At 32.5% G+C, this 17,224-nt stretch overlaps 1 protein-coding gene and 1 pseudogene across 1 annotated transcript; one reads left to right on the top strand and one right to left on the bottom strand.

Annotated features, from left to right (window-relative positions):
• Nucleotides 1-10,694: 10,694 nt before the first annotated feature.
• On the top strand, nucleotides 10,695-13,754 carry LOC143056773 (uncharacterized; annotated as a pseudogene).
• Nucleotides 13,755-13,937: 183 nt separating this feature from the next.
• Nucleotides 13,938-15,231, bottom strand: LOC143056774 (P2X purinoceptor 7-like). Its single transcript, XM_076229930.1, has 3 exons — nucleotides 15,061-15,231; nucleotides 14,416-14,637; nucleotides 13,938-14,094 (listed from the first exon to the last, which is right to left on the bottom strand). The coding sequence occupies exons 1-3, from the start codon at nucleotides 15,090-15,092 to the stop codon at nucleotides 13,938-13,940; spliced, it is 411 nt and encodes a 136-aa protein (XP_076086045.1). The 5' UTR covers nucleotides 15,093-15,231.
• Between the last annotated feature and the right edge of the window lie 1,993 nt (nucleotides 15,232-17,224).

Here is a 17,224-nt window from a genome sequence, read left to right as displayed (position 1 = left end):
TGAACAGAAGATACATTTATTTCAGATTTCAGCCCCACCTCCCCCCCCCCTTTTTCAGTCCCGTAAAATATCACATCAGACGTTCTGATGTTTGCGTTTTGATATTTCAGGGATATAACCTGCAATTTAAGGGAACATCAGATGTTCTGATGTATGCGTTTACATCATATGATTAGATAAACTTTTACTTCACAATGTGACCCCCCTTTTCCCCACAATTATTAAACTTTAATATTCGTTGATTCATTGTTATTTTGATTAAAGTCTTATATTTGTCTTCTATCACACTGTAGATCAAATTAAGTATGTGTCAACTAGACACTATTTAATTTTTGCTTATACTTGTGTTAATATATATGACATGATAAGAGTTCACTTTTTTAATGTAGGAGAGGTGTTGATTAATTAAATTGTCATCTATCGATCTTTGTAAATAATATAGATATCTGTATGTTTATTTATGCATGTCTATAAATTTTATTGTTTACCTGCACATTGATTGTACATATTGAGTTTATAAAACATTGATTTGACTGAATCAATTTTTTTTTTGTGTTTGTCCGGATTTTTGTATATATTTTTTTTATTTTGATACAAGTATTGCTTGTACATTTTACTTGAGTATTTGTAAAATTTATACAGGAGTTTTCGCATCAGACGTTCTGATGCTAGCGTTGCAAATAGTAAAACAAACTCTCCTGTGAAATTTTTACAGTTCTGAATATATGAGTGTGTTTATCGTATATATATTTTGCAGTAATACATGTAGTCAATTTTATTTTTTTGATACAAACTTCATATAATTTTATCAACATGTAAAGTGTTATTGTATCCAAAAGGTATGGATAATTTTGACATTTTTGATGGAACATCAACACCAGAATGGTCCCTGTTCAAAACCAATTTTGATTTTAAGGCTATTAAAAATGGGTGGAATCAAGAACAAAAATTACAAATGCTTATTTCGAAATTATCCGGAAAAGCACTAAAGTTTTATGAAAGGAGGCCAAATACTATACAAAAGGACTATGAAGCATTATGCAAACTGTTTGAAGACCGGTTTGATTGGGTTGGTTATTCATATTTAAGTTTAAAACATCTAGAGAATATCACCCCTTATCCAGGCGAATTAATAGAAGAATTTAAGCACAGAATTGAAGAACTTGTTCCAAATAAATCTAAGAAAGACCAAGAACAGCTTATTATAGAAAACTTTATAAACGCTTGTTGTGATGAGGAAGAGCGAGAACTAGTTAACAAAGTTGCTGGAAGTTCAGTTGAGGCAGCAACACGTTTCATGACCATATTTAAAAAAGCAGAAGGATTTTTAAAACACAACAGTTTGTGGGAGGAAAAACGAGATATAGAGAATATCGAAAGACAGAAAAATGATGATGTGTTATGCCATACCAGTTTCCAACATGAACAGAATTTGACAGTAGTAGATTCTAAGCAGTTTCACATACACAGTACAGGAGATACAGAAAAAAATCATGATGAAATTGATATTGATGATGATAAGGTTAAAAACCCAAAGTGTAAATATGCAGCTGTTATTCATGAGTGTTATGACAGTAAAGTTGGCGTAAGCGTTACAGATACGCATTATGCGCATCTTCAGCAGTCCAGGCATGCTTTTGGAAAAAGTACAGTAGAAAAAGAACGACTAACTACATCAGTACTAGATGTAGATAATAGTTGTGAGTTTGACATCGACAACAACACCACAGGTACGCGAGAAAGTTTTGAATTTGATTTGAAGGACAGTTATGAAGAACTTGAGCTGAATAGACACCATGCAGATATTCCAGACGTCACAGAATCACGTATAGATGGATCAATGATGGATGTTTTGCAAAAGGATACGAAACTCACAGATGAGAATACAGCAGGATTAAATGAAGCACCTATTACAAAGTTGGCTGTTGAAATCAAACATAAAGAGAAGGAGAAAGTAAAGAAAAGCTCTTTAGGTAGAAATACGACAGGGTTTATGACAAAGAAAAAACTTCATGACTTGGTTAAAGTGAATGTTAAAGAAAATGATAAATTGAATAGAGAGACAACAATGCAAAGTAAACAGATTGACGAATGTGCAAGCAGTAAAATCAGCTTGAACCGAATCAACAACGATCAATTTATCAACAGACACAATGAACAAGAAACAAGTGGAAACATTGGGATTTCAGATGTTTTGGTTAACAATCAGAATATTAAGAACCAAGTGGAAGTTTTTGAATTAGAAGAATTGACAGATGCTATTGACTGCCTGGCTCCAAATTGGATTTACAAGTCAAACAAAGAGGTAAGTTCAAGGCTGAAAAACCGCAAGCATCTTTATTGGATAGTAGTTCAAGATACCGATAAGAAAAGATGCAACGTTACTAAAAAGCAACCGGGAACACAAAAGAAATGCGTAGAATCAAGATGGATACTGGATGCAACACCAACTAGCGTTGATGAAAAAATTAGGTCTTGTTGTCAAAGTGTAGAGATTGCAATAGAAACAGAACTTGAATATGTACCTTTTCCGAAAACTATAGAACACACGACAGAAAGAAAGATTGGTAAAGGTGTATATAACTCCACTCAAACAATTGAAACATGTGTTGATAAATCCACTCAGACGATTCAAGAATCTCAAAAGATTGACACAACGGAGAAGCCAGTTGAAAGATACAAAGCACTAACAACAAAAAGAGAGAAAAAGAATATGGAGGTGAAGAAGATGATACAGAATAAGAAGGTTAAGGAGATGAAGAAGAAGACGAGGTCAGTACATGAGTATGTGAGTGACATAAAAGTCAAAGAAATAAAAGACCAAGGCAGTGTGTGTAGAGAACAGAAGAACGGTTTAAGTAAGGAAGGAATTTCCAGCAAGTGGCAAAGGTGTCTGAAGTCCTTGATAAAAATAAGAAAACCAAATGTTAAGATGATGAACAATGCGCAGAAATTGTTGGAAAATAAAAGTAAAAGTGTTGACAAGCTATTGTTGAGAAAAAGGGAACGATTGAAGGAATTGCCTCCCTTACATCTTTAAGTTGACTACATATTCATATGTGTAATGTATATATTCCAGTACGACGTTATTTGATGTATATATACTTAGTTCTTCCTATAGACATTCGATTGAACTTATCAATATCATATAATTTAATGTGTATATATATTATTTCTGCAATGCTTATGTGCTTATAAGATTTGTAAATATTATATATGTTTGTGTATATACATATAAGTATAATCAGATAATGTGTATTCAGTTTAACGGCCGTAATGATGATATTTCACAACGCCTCGTAATGTGGAATACACCTCAGTAACTATACCATTTATATTAGTCATTTCATCTTAAACAAAAGATAACTAAGTTTGCTGGATTTAATTAAGAGAATATTTTGGAGTAACAGAACATTATAGAATTCAAAGAAATTACAGAGCCCATTTGCTACATGAAGAGTCCCGAGTGTTCCGAATGGCAAGCTATGGACTAAGGAGTTGTTACAAATCGGCCTAGCTGTACGGACGTGATCCTGATGTAAAGGACACCTAACAACTCCAACGGTAGAAGCTATACGGCGCCATACAAGGTAGTTATAGCTATATAATAAGTATAGTCATATCACAACACTTGTTCTATCATATTTGGCAATTTGATGACCGATAGATATAAGATTATTGCATGCAGTGCTAGCATTGATTTCCTTCAAACACGTTTATTATGTCTTTCCACTTTTCTGTGGAAAGACCTATTGTTTTTCTTCTGAATATTTTTTTTTCTTCCGCCTAATTTTGTTCTTGCGATAAACATTTGTTTCGCAATATGTCGCTTAGATATTTTGTATATGATATGGAACAGTTTATGCGCTTTTGAAATTTACCCTGCGTAAACGAATACTTTTCTTTGTAGATGTTATCTCCCCAAACACTGTTTTCCTTGTTATCGCATCTCCTTCGCAACCGTAAAAGATTATGACAAATTTATTTTACAAAATTGCTCGTTATATCCTTCGCATGATTTGTCCTATTTTGACCGAAGCGATATGACCGCTCCATATGAGAGTTATTTCCCCTTATGCATCTGATATAAGTGATATGAATTTCTATCTTATAAATCATAAGTGATGGAGACCTAGGATTTTTTGATTTGAGGTCCTTTGTCCCAAAAAATGAAAATTAGGTCAAGGTCAAAGGTCAAGGTCATATTCTAATATTTGAATTTGGCTTATTTTCACTTATATCCAAAGACTGTATAAGATATCAACAAATTATTTTTACTAAATTGTTAGTTGCGACATGTCGTAAGATGTAAATTTTGATTGCAAGCGTACGTTGAATGTAAAAGGGAGTTTTCTCCCCTCTTGTATTTAAAAATACGCGTTTGGTGATATAACTCATTAACTAAATATAATTAAGACCTATGGTCTTTTGATTTGATGTCCTTGGTTTATGACCTTGAAATTGATCTCAAGGTCATAGCTTAATTTGACGTTCTAGATTTTGACCTTTGCTTTTATTCTATATGTATACATGATAAAGATATACAACTTTTAGAAAAAGGTATCAAACCATTTAACCTTGAAAAAAACCAACAGGAAGTGACTTTTTGTAAACCGGAAGTAGCTATTTTTTTGTACTTTATTAATATAAAAGTATATAGAACCAGATATTTTTGGAATCAGTGTCAAGTAAATATTCAAATATAATCGGAAGTAACATTTTTCAAACCGGAAGCAACAAATTATCTCCCTTATTTAAAAAAAATGTATGGAAACAATATATTTTTGGAATCAGCTTACTAGGAGCTATCATTTGACGATTGAAATGACATTTTAAACTTAGTTTCACAACTTTTCATATCAAAATACATTGTTTTGATGGAAAGACCTTCAATTGTTCTCTGAACAATTGGTTTTTAATTAATGTAGTTATTGGTTAGAACAAATAAAATATGGATCAAATCAAGTACACCTTTTAGGGTGCGCTCGACTTAAGTTACTCTGCACGAGGTATTTTGAAATTTACAGGTTGAATAGAACTTTTTGTAAAAAATAAACATTAGCGCATCATAGAAAAGCAAGTGAGTAATCTACATTTCAAATTTTATAACAAAAATCTCTTTATTAAAGGCTGTGGATTTTCTATAAAAATCTTGGTTTCTTTGCCACAAAGTACTTTTTTTTATATTAAATGCAATGCATCAGAAAATAATAATGCTTTGCATTTAGTTTCCCCCAAGTATATGTTCAAAATGGCCTGTCTCTATGATTCATTTTATCTGTAGTTTTGATACAGTTGATGTTTAAAAAATTCGTACAAAAATGGCTACAGAAGGGTACATAAACCTTAACACATAAATATAATTATAGACAAATTAATCTAAACTCATAAGCAATTAATCTTTAAATAGCTTTTATATCACTTCAAGTGACTTTAAAATAAGTGTCAATAACAATAATATAATATTTGAATGCTTACATGTTAATACAGACTTCTTACATGTCGAGTCACTTGGAAGCAGTAAAAAAACCAGTGAAGACAAATTCTGCAAAAGACAAATATAAATTGCATAACTAAAACTTTAAAAGCAATAAACACACCAAAAGAATTTTTAAAAACATGTAGGAAATAGGCAATAAAGGAGATATTTAAACAAAAGATTGATTGTTGGTTGCTTAACGTCCAGTGGCAAAAATAAAAAAAAAACCTGTTAGGTATTTAGTCTGTATGATATTGAAATATTTACATCAATTGATCATGTCAATGTAGATTGACAACATTTAAAGTCACTTATTTGAATTATAACATTTTAAAAGTTATCAAGCAAATCCTACAAGTAATACATAGTCTTTAAAATGTCAATTGAATGAAAGTGGTGATCAATTTAAAATTTTCATAACTTTAACTAAAAAATAAATTAGATAATATATTAACTGAGATGATCCAATTCTCTCATTTTGTAAAATCTCAGTAGCCTGTTAACTGAAATATGACTTAAAATTACATTTTATTTGTTTGTACATGCATTTATAAATTCTTTGTCTTTGTGTGACTGGTATTTTCTCATAAACTTTGAAATGACAATGAATATATAAATACTATTTGTGAAACAAATCCAAGTTTTATATTTATAGACATTCATGCTTTAGTTAAATCACAATTAAAAACAATTATTCTGAATTGAAACAAATTCAATGTCATTCTCTGTTTAACATGTAAAAACACCAACACTGTTCATTTGTGAACTTTGTGTCGGTGGTGTATAAAAGTATAAAAAAAATTACTAAGCCTATTAAGGAGAGGTAGAGACTGGGTATATATGATAATATAAGGGGTGCACCCCTTACTACCAAAGTTAAGAAGCTATGTATACATAAATGAATAGTTTTAATTTTATTGAATACACTGAACCAAGGGGGAATAAAAGGGGGGAGGTAATTATTGTGTTACAGTTGGCATTGGAAAAATCAAGTCTACTATAACTAATATCAAAACAATCTTTCTCCTAGCATTTTTTCCATTTAGCTAACTTTATTGCTTCATTGATTGATTTATAGGTAAACGGTTTTCGTCGTCAGTTATCGAAATAAATGAAGAATTATGAATGTTTTAATTAACTTCAACAAATTCAATGAGAAATAGGTACTGATGATAAAGAGTTACAATTTACAACGTATTTACCTCAAAATGTATGCAAAATCCTCCTTTCCATTGTGATTTCCATGTGCCGACTTCTTTGACAAGGTGCTCAACAGCTGATGATAATGAGTGTGACGTGACAAGCTAAACATGGACGTTGATGAATCTTAGTTTTCGGCGATTTTCTTACCAAAACTGTAAGTGTTCAAGGGAACAACAGTCATGTTTGAAGATATTGTTAATGTCGCAATGATGTTGTCGAAAAAACAACAAGTTGATAAATCTTTGATCTCGGTGTCACAAAAAAAATCACCACTTCATTGCAAATTCTCCCAACGTCCGATTTAGCCAATCAAAATTCGTATAGTTTCGAAAATGACGTAATAGATGAGATTTCGATGCAATCACCAAAAATCGTCAAAAATTATTTGAAGCCGCATTAACCTACCCTTCAACTACGGTACTGTTATTCCTTAATTTCAGTCTTACAAATACTCCTCATTCCTGTACAGAATTTATTGCTCCCTTAAGGCAGCAACCATTTTGGGGGTTGTGGGGGAGGGGGGACTTTGTATTTGTTATGGAAATAAAAAGTTTGTTTCCGGTTTTTAGAAAAAAAAATATTTGTTTTTGACCATGAGAAAAGAAAAATTGTTTGTTTCACCCTCAGCGGCCACTATGTGTAATGCTTAATTTGTAAGACAAAAATTGTTTTCGACTTTTTGCCAAATGCAACAATCTCCTGATGAGGGAAATTAGTTTCCCAACACTTCAAAGTTTTATATTTTTGTTAAATCCTATCAAATTGTTCAATTACGTATAAATATATATACAACAGGAGTTCGTTTTTCGTCACAACCTATATCGATTTTTTAAATTGAAGAGTATCACTTTTGGTATATCTAAACACCACAAAGTTGAAAGTAAAACCGCTGTTTTCAGACAGTTTACTGCATTAAAACATTTACATACCAACAGATACCAGAATTATTATTATCATTTCCTGTTGTATTCTTGGTCATCTTTTAGAATATATATCAATTGTTATATTGTCGGCTGTCTTTATTGAGAAATTAATACCCGTATTTCTCTATATACGCAGTCAAATTTACTGTAAAATCAAATTCAGTTTTAAACATAATAACCCAATATGACTTTTAAAAGTGTCATTTTCCGACAAAACAAGGTTCATACAATACAAAAACACATAAATCTCAAAACGGTTGTTGAACAAAATTTCCAACCTCTGCCTGGTTTTCTCTGACATTGCCTCTTAAATGCATATTGCATATCACAGTGGTACAAAAATCAAGCACAACGTTTGCCACTTGATGGTCCAATTGTCGATATACCAAAAAAAACCAGTACAAATCCTGTTTAAGTACTCTTCTAACAAATATCTATCATGATGCTGTATCTGGACGCCTATTGATAGTTACCTTTTTACAAGAGAACAATACAGTTAAGTTTTATACATCATACGATACTCTTTATTGAAATGTACAGCGAGATGACCTTGTCAGATGTCCATCGTCAATCACTTAAACTGCTATCATTCATATCAAGAAGAGTGTTGTAAATCTGTTGAAAATAATGCCTGTAGATTGTATACAGTCTACCGGAGATTCAACATTACACCAGATGAACATTTAATGGAGGGATAGAGTTTTACATGTCCATTTCCTCCAACAGCATTTGCTACTTCACTTAGTTTTCAATTTCATTTCCACCTCAACAATTTAAGGCAGTGTCAGGATATCATTGATGGTCTACAACTTGTTATAGAAGAACAGTATTTGATACCAAATTGGAATGCATGGGAGACATTCACTTTATTGGAAATTGCTATAAAATTATTTAGCGACAAGAAAATCTATGCGGAAAGAATTGCATCGTTCTGTTGAAATTTTTTAAAATGCATTGCGCAAATTTGCTGCAAAGATACTTTTACTATTGAATTGAATATTTGTACATTCTGTTGAAATAATATTTGTGCATTTTTTGTACCTATAAAATAAAAGTTTTTAGAACTATGTTGGTGATTAAAGGGATGATATCTATATCTATGAGAGATGGAGCATACGAAATTCATATTGAGATGTGTAGATCGCTTATAGTATACACTAAAACTCGCAACATACATGTACTAGTTGCTGTAGGATGAAAATAAATAAGCTCATTCTTAAACATGGGTTGATTTTTGAGTTGTTAATGAGTGCTTTTGTCATATGTTTTGATCGGTGTAAGAAACAAATTTCGTATCAATACTAAAATATCCGACCGCAGCAAAAGTGAATTACGATATTTTCAACTCTCAGTTAAATTTAAATTATGTAAAGGGTATAAGCCGATAGCAGTCCTTTCTTTAAAATATTAGACAGGTATTGGAATATCTGCCTCTTTTGTTCACCTATTTTAGCAACCGTGACTGCTGTATCTCCGCAATGTTTAAAGGACACCGGCCACTTCAAACAATCATGTGTAAAATAAAACCTTTATAGTTAATAAAATCGATATCTTCATGTTGTTATGTGTATTTCTTATCAGGGAATGTGATAATCAGTAATGTATACACAGATGGCCTTGATCGCCCTTGTATGCATATTTTCAGACATGATAACGAGGCTCACGGCTATGACATCACTTGTGTTACCAGCTGTATATTCTCAGTGGTAATACTATATAGATAATACAGAAATGCCATGAGTATAGGGCTCCATTCTTGTCTCATATTACATCCATGTTTTAGTTTTATGTAAAAGCAAATCTTCACGTAGTAGAATTATTTAAAAGTAAGAAGTAATTTATTTTTTATTTCGTAAATATAAGTGTAAATATGCCGTATTGTGTGGTTTACGGTTGCAATAGCAATTCTCAATGTGACAAAAATATATATTGGTTTACTTTTCCGAAAGATTCTCAGAGAAATCGTGCTTGGGTTCACTATTGTAAACGACAGGACTTTACACCGTCTAAGCACAGCAGAATTTGTTCTAAACATTTTACCCTAAATCAGTATAGCAGGCACCCTGAAAGACTTTCAGAATTGGGATATCCGGGTGCAAAGGCAGCTCTAAAAGATGACGCCATGCCCGACATTCCTGTAGTTGTAGATGCAGAAAAAGGACCATCTTCTCCTAAAAAGCCTAGGTCGGCCTTCGAAAAAAGACAGAAACGTCAGGTACAATTGATTCTCTTTATTATCCATCGAAACTTTTGTGAAAAATATGTTCATGGTTATCTGTATGGTTTTAATTATTATTATTTATTATATTTGTATATCTTTCTTCCCGTTTTGGTTCAAGTAAAAATTGTCAAAGCATTTATTTTATTTACATGAAAAGGTATATACATCCATTTACATTATATTACGATCCAATAAAACATTATCAAAGTCATACTAAAATGTTCAGGACTTCTGGGATTTATATTTTTCTCGTAAACTTTTTTTTTATGAAATCAGTCGCTTGTAGAAGAAGTCCGTATATTGACATTCTAAATCTATTATAAAATAAAATAAACGAGTAAAGGTTTCGTGAGTCTTACTAAAGAAAACAAAAACATATCAATTATTCAATTCCACAGGAAATCTACGACCCGGTCCTTTCCCGAATACAACTACCAAAAAGGTGAATTTACGGGATATATGTTTTTTTCTACATTCATGTATGATTTATTTCTGAAAGCAATTTTTAAAATAAAAATTTAATTTCACTATAGGTTCTTCAAGAGGCCTTTAATGAATCATTAGATAAGTCCGTCGACTCCATTGACACTGAAACTGAATCGCCACCCGCACCTGACAGTATGGAGATTCAAGAAGAGGTAGAAATTCCGGTAGATATACCAAAAACATTCGTGTCAAAATCTTTTAACACCGATTACACAAACATGAAAATACAGAAAAATCAAACAGATCCCATTCCGCAGAGAACTAGAAGAAACCAAACATTAAAACCAAGAGAACGTATAAAGGCATTCAGTGTAACCCTTCAGATATTGATTCAGCAAGTAAAGTCGCCACATCGAAGACAAGAACGATAATCGGAAAAATTACAAGCAGTAGCCTTGCACCGGCAGCGACCGAACAAAACTTGGATGACAATGATGAGATTGATGATGATGAAGATGATGTAGATGAATATGATAATGATCCGAATTATATTTATAACGAGTCCGAGGAAGAAGATGGAGATGATGAGTGTGGATCTGACGATGAGGAAGAAACAAGCAATTACAGAATGGAAGAATGTAATGATCCAGTTGAAGAAAAGTATTACATGGTCTCTGAAACAGCACTATTTCAGTTACTATCAGTATGTATAGAGTGTAACAATCGATGCATTCCAATTATTGAATTCAGTAGAGGGACAATGATATCTACATCTTCTGTATGTGCTTTTGGACACGTCTACAAGTGGAAATCCCAAAACTGTCATGAAAGACTACCATGGGGAAATCTTTTGCTTGCAAGTGCTATAATGTTTAGCGGGAATAATACAGCCAAGATTGTAAGACTGTTTGATCAAATGAAACTGAAAGGCATTAGTGAACGCTCGGTTAGAAGACTGCAAACAGCATACACATCATGTGCAGTTATCTATGAATTCGACTCCCAGCAAGCAGATCTAATAGCTTCCTTGCAAGGTATGTATATTTCTTCGTAGTGTCACCTCTTTTAATATACTTACATATCTTTTTATTTATTTTCTGGAAAACACGTATCTTTTTATTTATTCTTGGAATATGTTTATTTCTATCCTCATTTTCTCCCTCTGTCAAATTAGGTATCTTGTTAATATGTTTTCTGTACAGGATAATTTTATTGTTAATTATATGAATAAAAGTGTTATAATCTTCACGCATTACCCTTTTTAATATTGCAGGTCCAGATAAACAAGTAGTACTTGGTGGCGACGGAAGGTGCGACAGTCCTGGTTATAGTGCTAAATATGGCAGTTACACTCTGATGGACTTGAACACAAATAAAATATTGGACATTCAGCTTGTTCAGGTTTGCATTAATTAACTCTTGATGGATTTCTCAATATAAATCTAAATTAGATCTGTATTAAAATGATTACAAATAAATACAGCTTAACATGCATACTACTTAAAATGGATTGATTGTTGCTGTCCAGTGGCAAGTATTTCATGAATATAACCCAAATCTCATTGTTTATATGTATATATATTTAAGATTTAAATAAGATCTGTATAAATGCTTAGAAGTAAATAGTTAAACACACTTACTACAGATTTATCGATGTTGTCCAGTGGCCAGTATTTCATGAATTTCCCCCAAATCTTATTGTTTTCATAAATCATGTTGACAAATAATTTCAGTGTTTGCTTATTTTTTTCAGTCCAATGAAGTTAAGGGGTCAACCCATATGGAATTGGAAGGACTTAAGAAGGGTTTATCCCTTCTTATAGACACTAACCATATTGAAGTCTCAACACTTGTCACATATAGACATGTTATGATTAAGAAGTTCATGAAGGACAACCATCCAGAAATAAATCATTATTTCGATGTATGGCATATAGCAAAAGGTATTACTCAATTAACTTCATACTAGAACTAATTGTATTATCTTATCAAGTTGTGAATAAATCATGTTTTATAAATCTGCAATACTCTTAGACTGTTGATTAAAAATACATTTCAAAATGTTTTCTTTATTCCATTACTTGCAGGAATATAAAAAAAGTTGGAAACCAGAGCCAAAAAAAAAAGACACAGGAGACATTAGACCATGGATAAAGAGCATTGTTAATCATACATATTGGGTGGCTGCATCAAGTGGGGAAGATCAAAACGAAAAAATACACAAATGGACATCAATTTCAAACCACATCATGAATAAACATGTCCATGAGTCTGATGTATTTCCGCAATGTATCCATGGAGAGCTTGAGGAACAAAGAGCTTGGCTTAAACAAGGTAAACAAATATCTTAAGTACAAATGGTTTTCATGTTCTATGAAAAAGGGACAATTGTTGTGTTTCATGGCTTTGTACTAATTAAAAAAAACTATTTTTGAAAAAATGCCTCATCATTTATAGCCATATATGTTTAAACGTTTGCATCTAGCCCAAATTATCGTTTTAATAAATTATATTTTATTTTAATTTTTAGGTTCCAAATCTCATAAACTTGTTCTGGAAGTAATCGAAAGCAAATACTTGCTAAAAGATTTAAAAAAGCTGTCACCAGTGCACCAGACATATGGCCTCGAGTTGTATCACTCTCTTGTGAACCAGTATGCACCAAAGAACACCCACTTCTTCCAATATGCAATGAAAGCAAGGTAATTGATTGTGTACAATATGTCAAAATAACCTATACCAAACAAATTAATGAAAGGTGTATACCTGTACTGTAATCATGGTCACCACATAGTATACACATAAACTCATCAGTGGCTAATTTTAAACTTTGAAGCAATAAATTAAAAGTTTAGTAGGTTCCTTATCTTAAAATTTGATAAGTTAAATAATTTTGTAATGTTTTTCTTCTTCTCCAGAATTTATATTGCTGCATTGCATTACAATGAGAATGGAAATAGACAGCAAGCTGTCACAAAAGCAGGCATCCTGAAATGGAAAAAGTCGTACCCTAAAGCAAAAAAAGGAGAGCAATGTGTTGTCAAACCACAGAAAGTTCAAGCGACCTATGGTAATATTTCATTCAAATTTCTGGTTCAATAATAAAACGTAAAAAGCACTATGCAAGACATTTATTTTGTAATAATGTTGGTTTATTTACAGTATTATGAGTCTCTTTTTGTACTATTGGAATCGAAAAAGTTAATATTCTAAAAATGCAGACTGCAAATCCAGTAATGTCATTGCATCTATAAATTTGCACGGTTAATTATGTAAATTAGAGGCTGAGCTATTACATATAGTTTCTATTTGTCTTGTAGATTATGATGGAGCTCTTCTGAAAAGAACTTTTGACAGACGAAATAACTTGTCAAGCATTAAAGAAGCCTTAGAGGACTTTAACATTGTATACCAGAGACTCCCTCCACTAACAGCATCAAACCCTCAAGTTGATAAGGATGAGCTAATAAGACATCGAACAAGTCGTTTTGCTAGAAACTGACATCATTTCTCGTACATTTGTTTAAATATGTTCGCGATCATTGTTCCATATAACTCTTCACCATTTAAATTGTATTTACCACAATTTACATCATGTAGTCGGGTGTTTTTATCTTTTAAAGCTCTGTTTGTGGAAACATGAAATTTACCAAGATTTTAACCACAATTATTTTTTTTCAAATGATCATGGCCTGGCATATTTGAATCCAGTAAAGTCCTCAGACGGGAATGCCTCCCTAATTTTTAATACTGCACATGTTGGTATCACCTTTCTTCTTTTTTTACCAAGTATATGCCAGATCCAACGAGAGAACCGTATGTAAGCAACATATCTATATAATCTGAAAAAATAGCATATTAAACAGATTATTCATATTCTTTTTACATAGTGATACAGTGATACTCAAAGCTTGAACAAGGATATTATTTTAACTGATATATCAGTATGCTTAAAAAAGGGATCAAGATGAGAGTTCATATTTTCATGATGATACATGTATATTTTGTATGTTTACTCAGATTTATTTATTTAGCCTTTTTGCAATTCATCATCAGCTTAGTCGTGACTTTTTTTTATTTTGTTTCTGATTAAAATTGTAAATAAAAAATGATAGTTGTGAAGTTAAATTTATGTTTAATCATCAATATTAAATTGAACTTACTCATGAATTGGTTCATTGTCGTCTATTGGTCCCTGCCTTTCAACAAAGTCATACAAAGAGACCTCAATGACATGTCTATTTAAACAGTTTCCAGTGAACCCCTCATGATCTGTAATACAATCGAGGTCCTCATCTTCCATTTTTTCTGCAACTGGACCAACTTCCTTGCAACAGAGGCATTCATCCACAGTGGGCATTGCAGTGCAGTGGTTACAGTCACACCTGGGAAATTTATTGTACAACGTACATGTAGATTTGCCTATTTTACAATAAATCCTCAGTAAGATCTATTATCATGTAAATTTATAAAAAAAACTGTCAAGTAATTCATAAAAAAAAGTTACAATGCATCAATGTGAAAAGAATAGCATGATGCATTTTAACATCAATTCAATATTATTGTGTCAATTGAATATTTTTTTTGAATTAAAACTTATAGTTTTTATGTCTTATTTGACTCTATATGTAGGTAAGGAAGTGTTAAATATGCGACTGTATAGTACTGTAGGCACATGTGTATGATATACATGCCAACCCCCCTTTTTTTGTTGAAGAACAAAAAACGAACGAAAACATTTACATCTAGGAGGCTTGGTAATGTGAAGTTTTTAATCATGTTAGACAGTATTAGACAATCAATCATACCATGCCAAGTTATCCATCCGGCTGTCTTGCATGTCAGAGGAGTCAGATTCAGCTTCAGAATTTTCCTCAGAGGAGTCCGATTGGTTTTGAATGATCACTTCGTTTTGTTCAATATGAACAACAGGCTCGAACTGATACGGTTGAATATTATCAACAGCAGTTATAAATGGCTCATCGTCAAAATCCATTGCATACTTTGTTAAATTTTAGTTAGAAATAGTATGATTCTCGTGGTCTAGCGGATGTAAACAACACAAGTGACGTCACGCACTCCTTCGGGAAGTTGCTTATTAAATGTCGGCAATTATCGGCAATGTCCGGAGAAGGATTATTTCAAGCTGATACAACCTGTTTTTATAGACATACGATATGTGTTACACTCTTATCTACGAAATTAACGATGTTTACATCCCATTACGATTTATTGTACAAATGATTGTTTGAGTGGCCGGTGTCCTTTAAAGAAAGCGGTAATAAATATCGGTAAATGGACGTCCTTGCAAAGTCTTGATAAAAACTCTTCATAGATAAAATTGAGAATGGAAATGGGGAATATGTCAAAGAGACAACAACCCGATACCATGATTAAATTTAGTATTTACGCCGAACGCGAGTAAAGTACAAAGCTGAGCATTGAAGACCAAAATTCCTAAAAGTTTTTGCCAAACACAGCTAATGTAATATATTCCTGAGATAGAAAGGACTTAGTATTTCAACAATTTCAAAAGGTTTGTAAACAGTAAATTTATAAATATAACCATAATATCAATGATAGTAAATGTAGGCACAGAAGTCTAAATAAGAAAAGAGGGACGAAAGATACCAAAGGGACATGGCTAAAAATGAAAAAGACAAACAGAAAAACAATGACACTACATAGAAAACTGAAGAATAAACAACACGAACCCCACCAAAAACTAGGGGAGATCTCAGGTGCCCTGGAAGGGCACGCAGATCCTGCTCCACATGCGGCACCCGTCGTGTTGCTTATGTGATTACAAATCCGATAAATAGTCTAATTCAGTAGGTCAAATTCATGAAAGGGAAGGGGATAGTAGTTACGACGTAAGGAACATATCCGATATCTTTTGTGAAACGGTTATTCCATAACGGTCAACCAACCCTGTGAGCAGTAACCCTCTTTCAAGAAAATCATGATAGGAAATGCAAGCTCGGGAATATCGTATCAATTGGGAGATATATACCCCGTATGCAGGTGCTGCTGGAATTTTGCTACTTAGACATGGAAAGTTCACAATTGGAAAGCTGAAATCATCTCTTTTGTCGTAAAGTTTTGTCTTTAACCGACCCTCAGTGTCAATTTCTAGATGTAAAAAAGATGTAAAATATTGAAAACAACACGTTATAAATTTCTTGCGTCCGAAGCGCTTTTCTGGATTTACCTTCATAAGGAACGCTCAAAGCCAAGATATGAAGCCGAGTTAACTGTGTCTGTTGTATCCTTTATCTCCAATTCGATGGAATAGATGCGATCCACATAGTCACCAAATATTTTGAATTGTTTAGTGAAAGAACGTCATCTATATAGCGGAAAGAAGAGTCAAAGGAAATTGCTAACTTCTTATCTGTCTTCCTTAGAAGTTCCTGCATGAAGTCAGCCTCATAATAATAAAGAAACACGTCAGCAAGTAGAGGGGCACAGTTTGTTCCCATTGGGATGCCGACAGTCTGTTGAAAAACACGTCCTTCGAACGTATCAAATATGTTGTCAATAAAGAAATCAAGCATCTTGATAATATCAGTTTCAGAGAATTTTTTGTTTGAATCAGAGTGATTCTTTACAAAGTAGGATTTATCCCTCCCTAAGACAAGATACTTGTATCTACGTTGGCCATTCTTTTTTATGAAGCAAAGTAATACCTACTGTTTTAATATGTCTTTTAGTTTGGAATGTGGAATACTTGTGTAAAGAGTAGAAAAGTCAAATTTTTTAATACTGTTACAAAATAAAAGAGAGTGAGATTGTATGTTCTCTAAAAGATCTTTGGAATTTTTAAGTATCCACATCTGATTCACGCCACCTCTAGAATAGGCAGTTTCACAATAACTTCGAAGCCCGTCTTTGATTGCTGATAAAATATATGTTAATAATTTAGAAAGGGATTTCGTTAAGCACTTGGAAGACCCATCAATATACCGTTGT

This window comes from Mytilus galloprovincialis, chromosome 13 (genome assembly GCF_965363235.1).
Source record: "Mytilus galloprovincialis chromosome 13, xbMytGall1.hap1.1, whole genome shotgun sequence".
Lineage (NCBI taxonomy): Eukaryota > Metazoa > Mollusca > Bivalvia > Mytilida > Mytilidae > Mytilus > Mytilus galloprovincialis.
The sequence above is the reverse complement of the archived record's forward strand: the minus strand, read 5'-3'. Positions and strand labels throughout refer to the sequence as shown.

What these genes read in the sequence shown, in the direction of transcription:
- LOC143056774 (XM_076229930.1), bottom strand. Translation starts at nt 15,092, where the DNA reads ATGCAAGACAGCCGGATGGATAACTTGGCATG. An exon ending in CGGATGGATAACTTGGCATG is followed by an intron (nt 14,638 to 15,060) that starts GTATGATTGATT and finishes TAAATTTCCCAG; the next exon opens with GTGTGACTGTAACCACTGCA. An exon ending in GACAATGAACCAATTCATGA is followed by an intron (nt 14,095 to 14,415) that starts GTAAGTTCAATT and finishes CTATTTTTTCAG; the next exon opens with ATTATATAGATATGTTGCTT.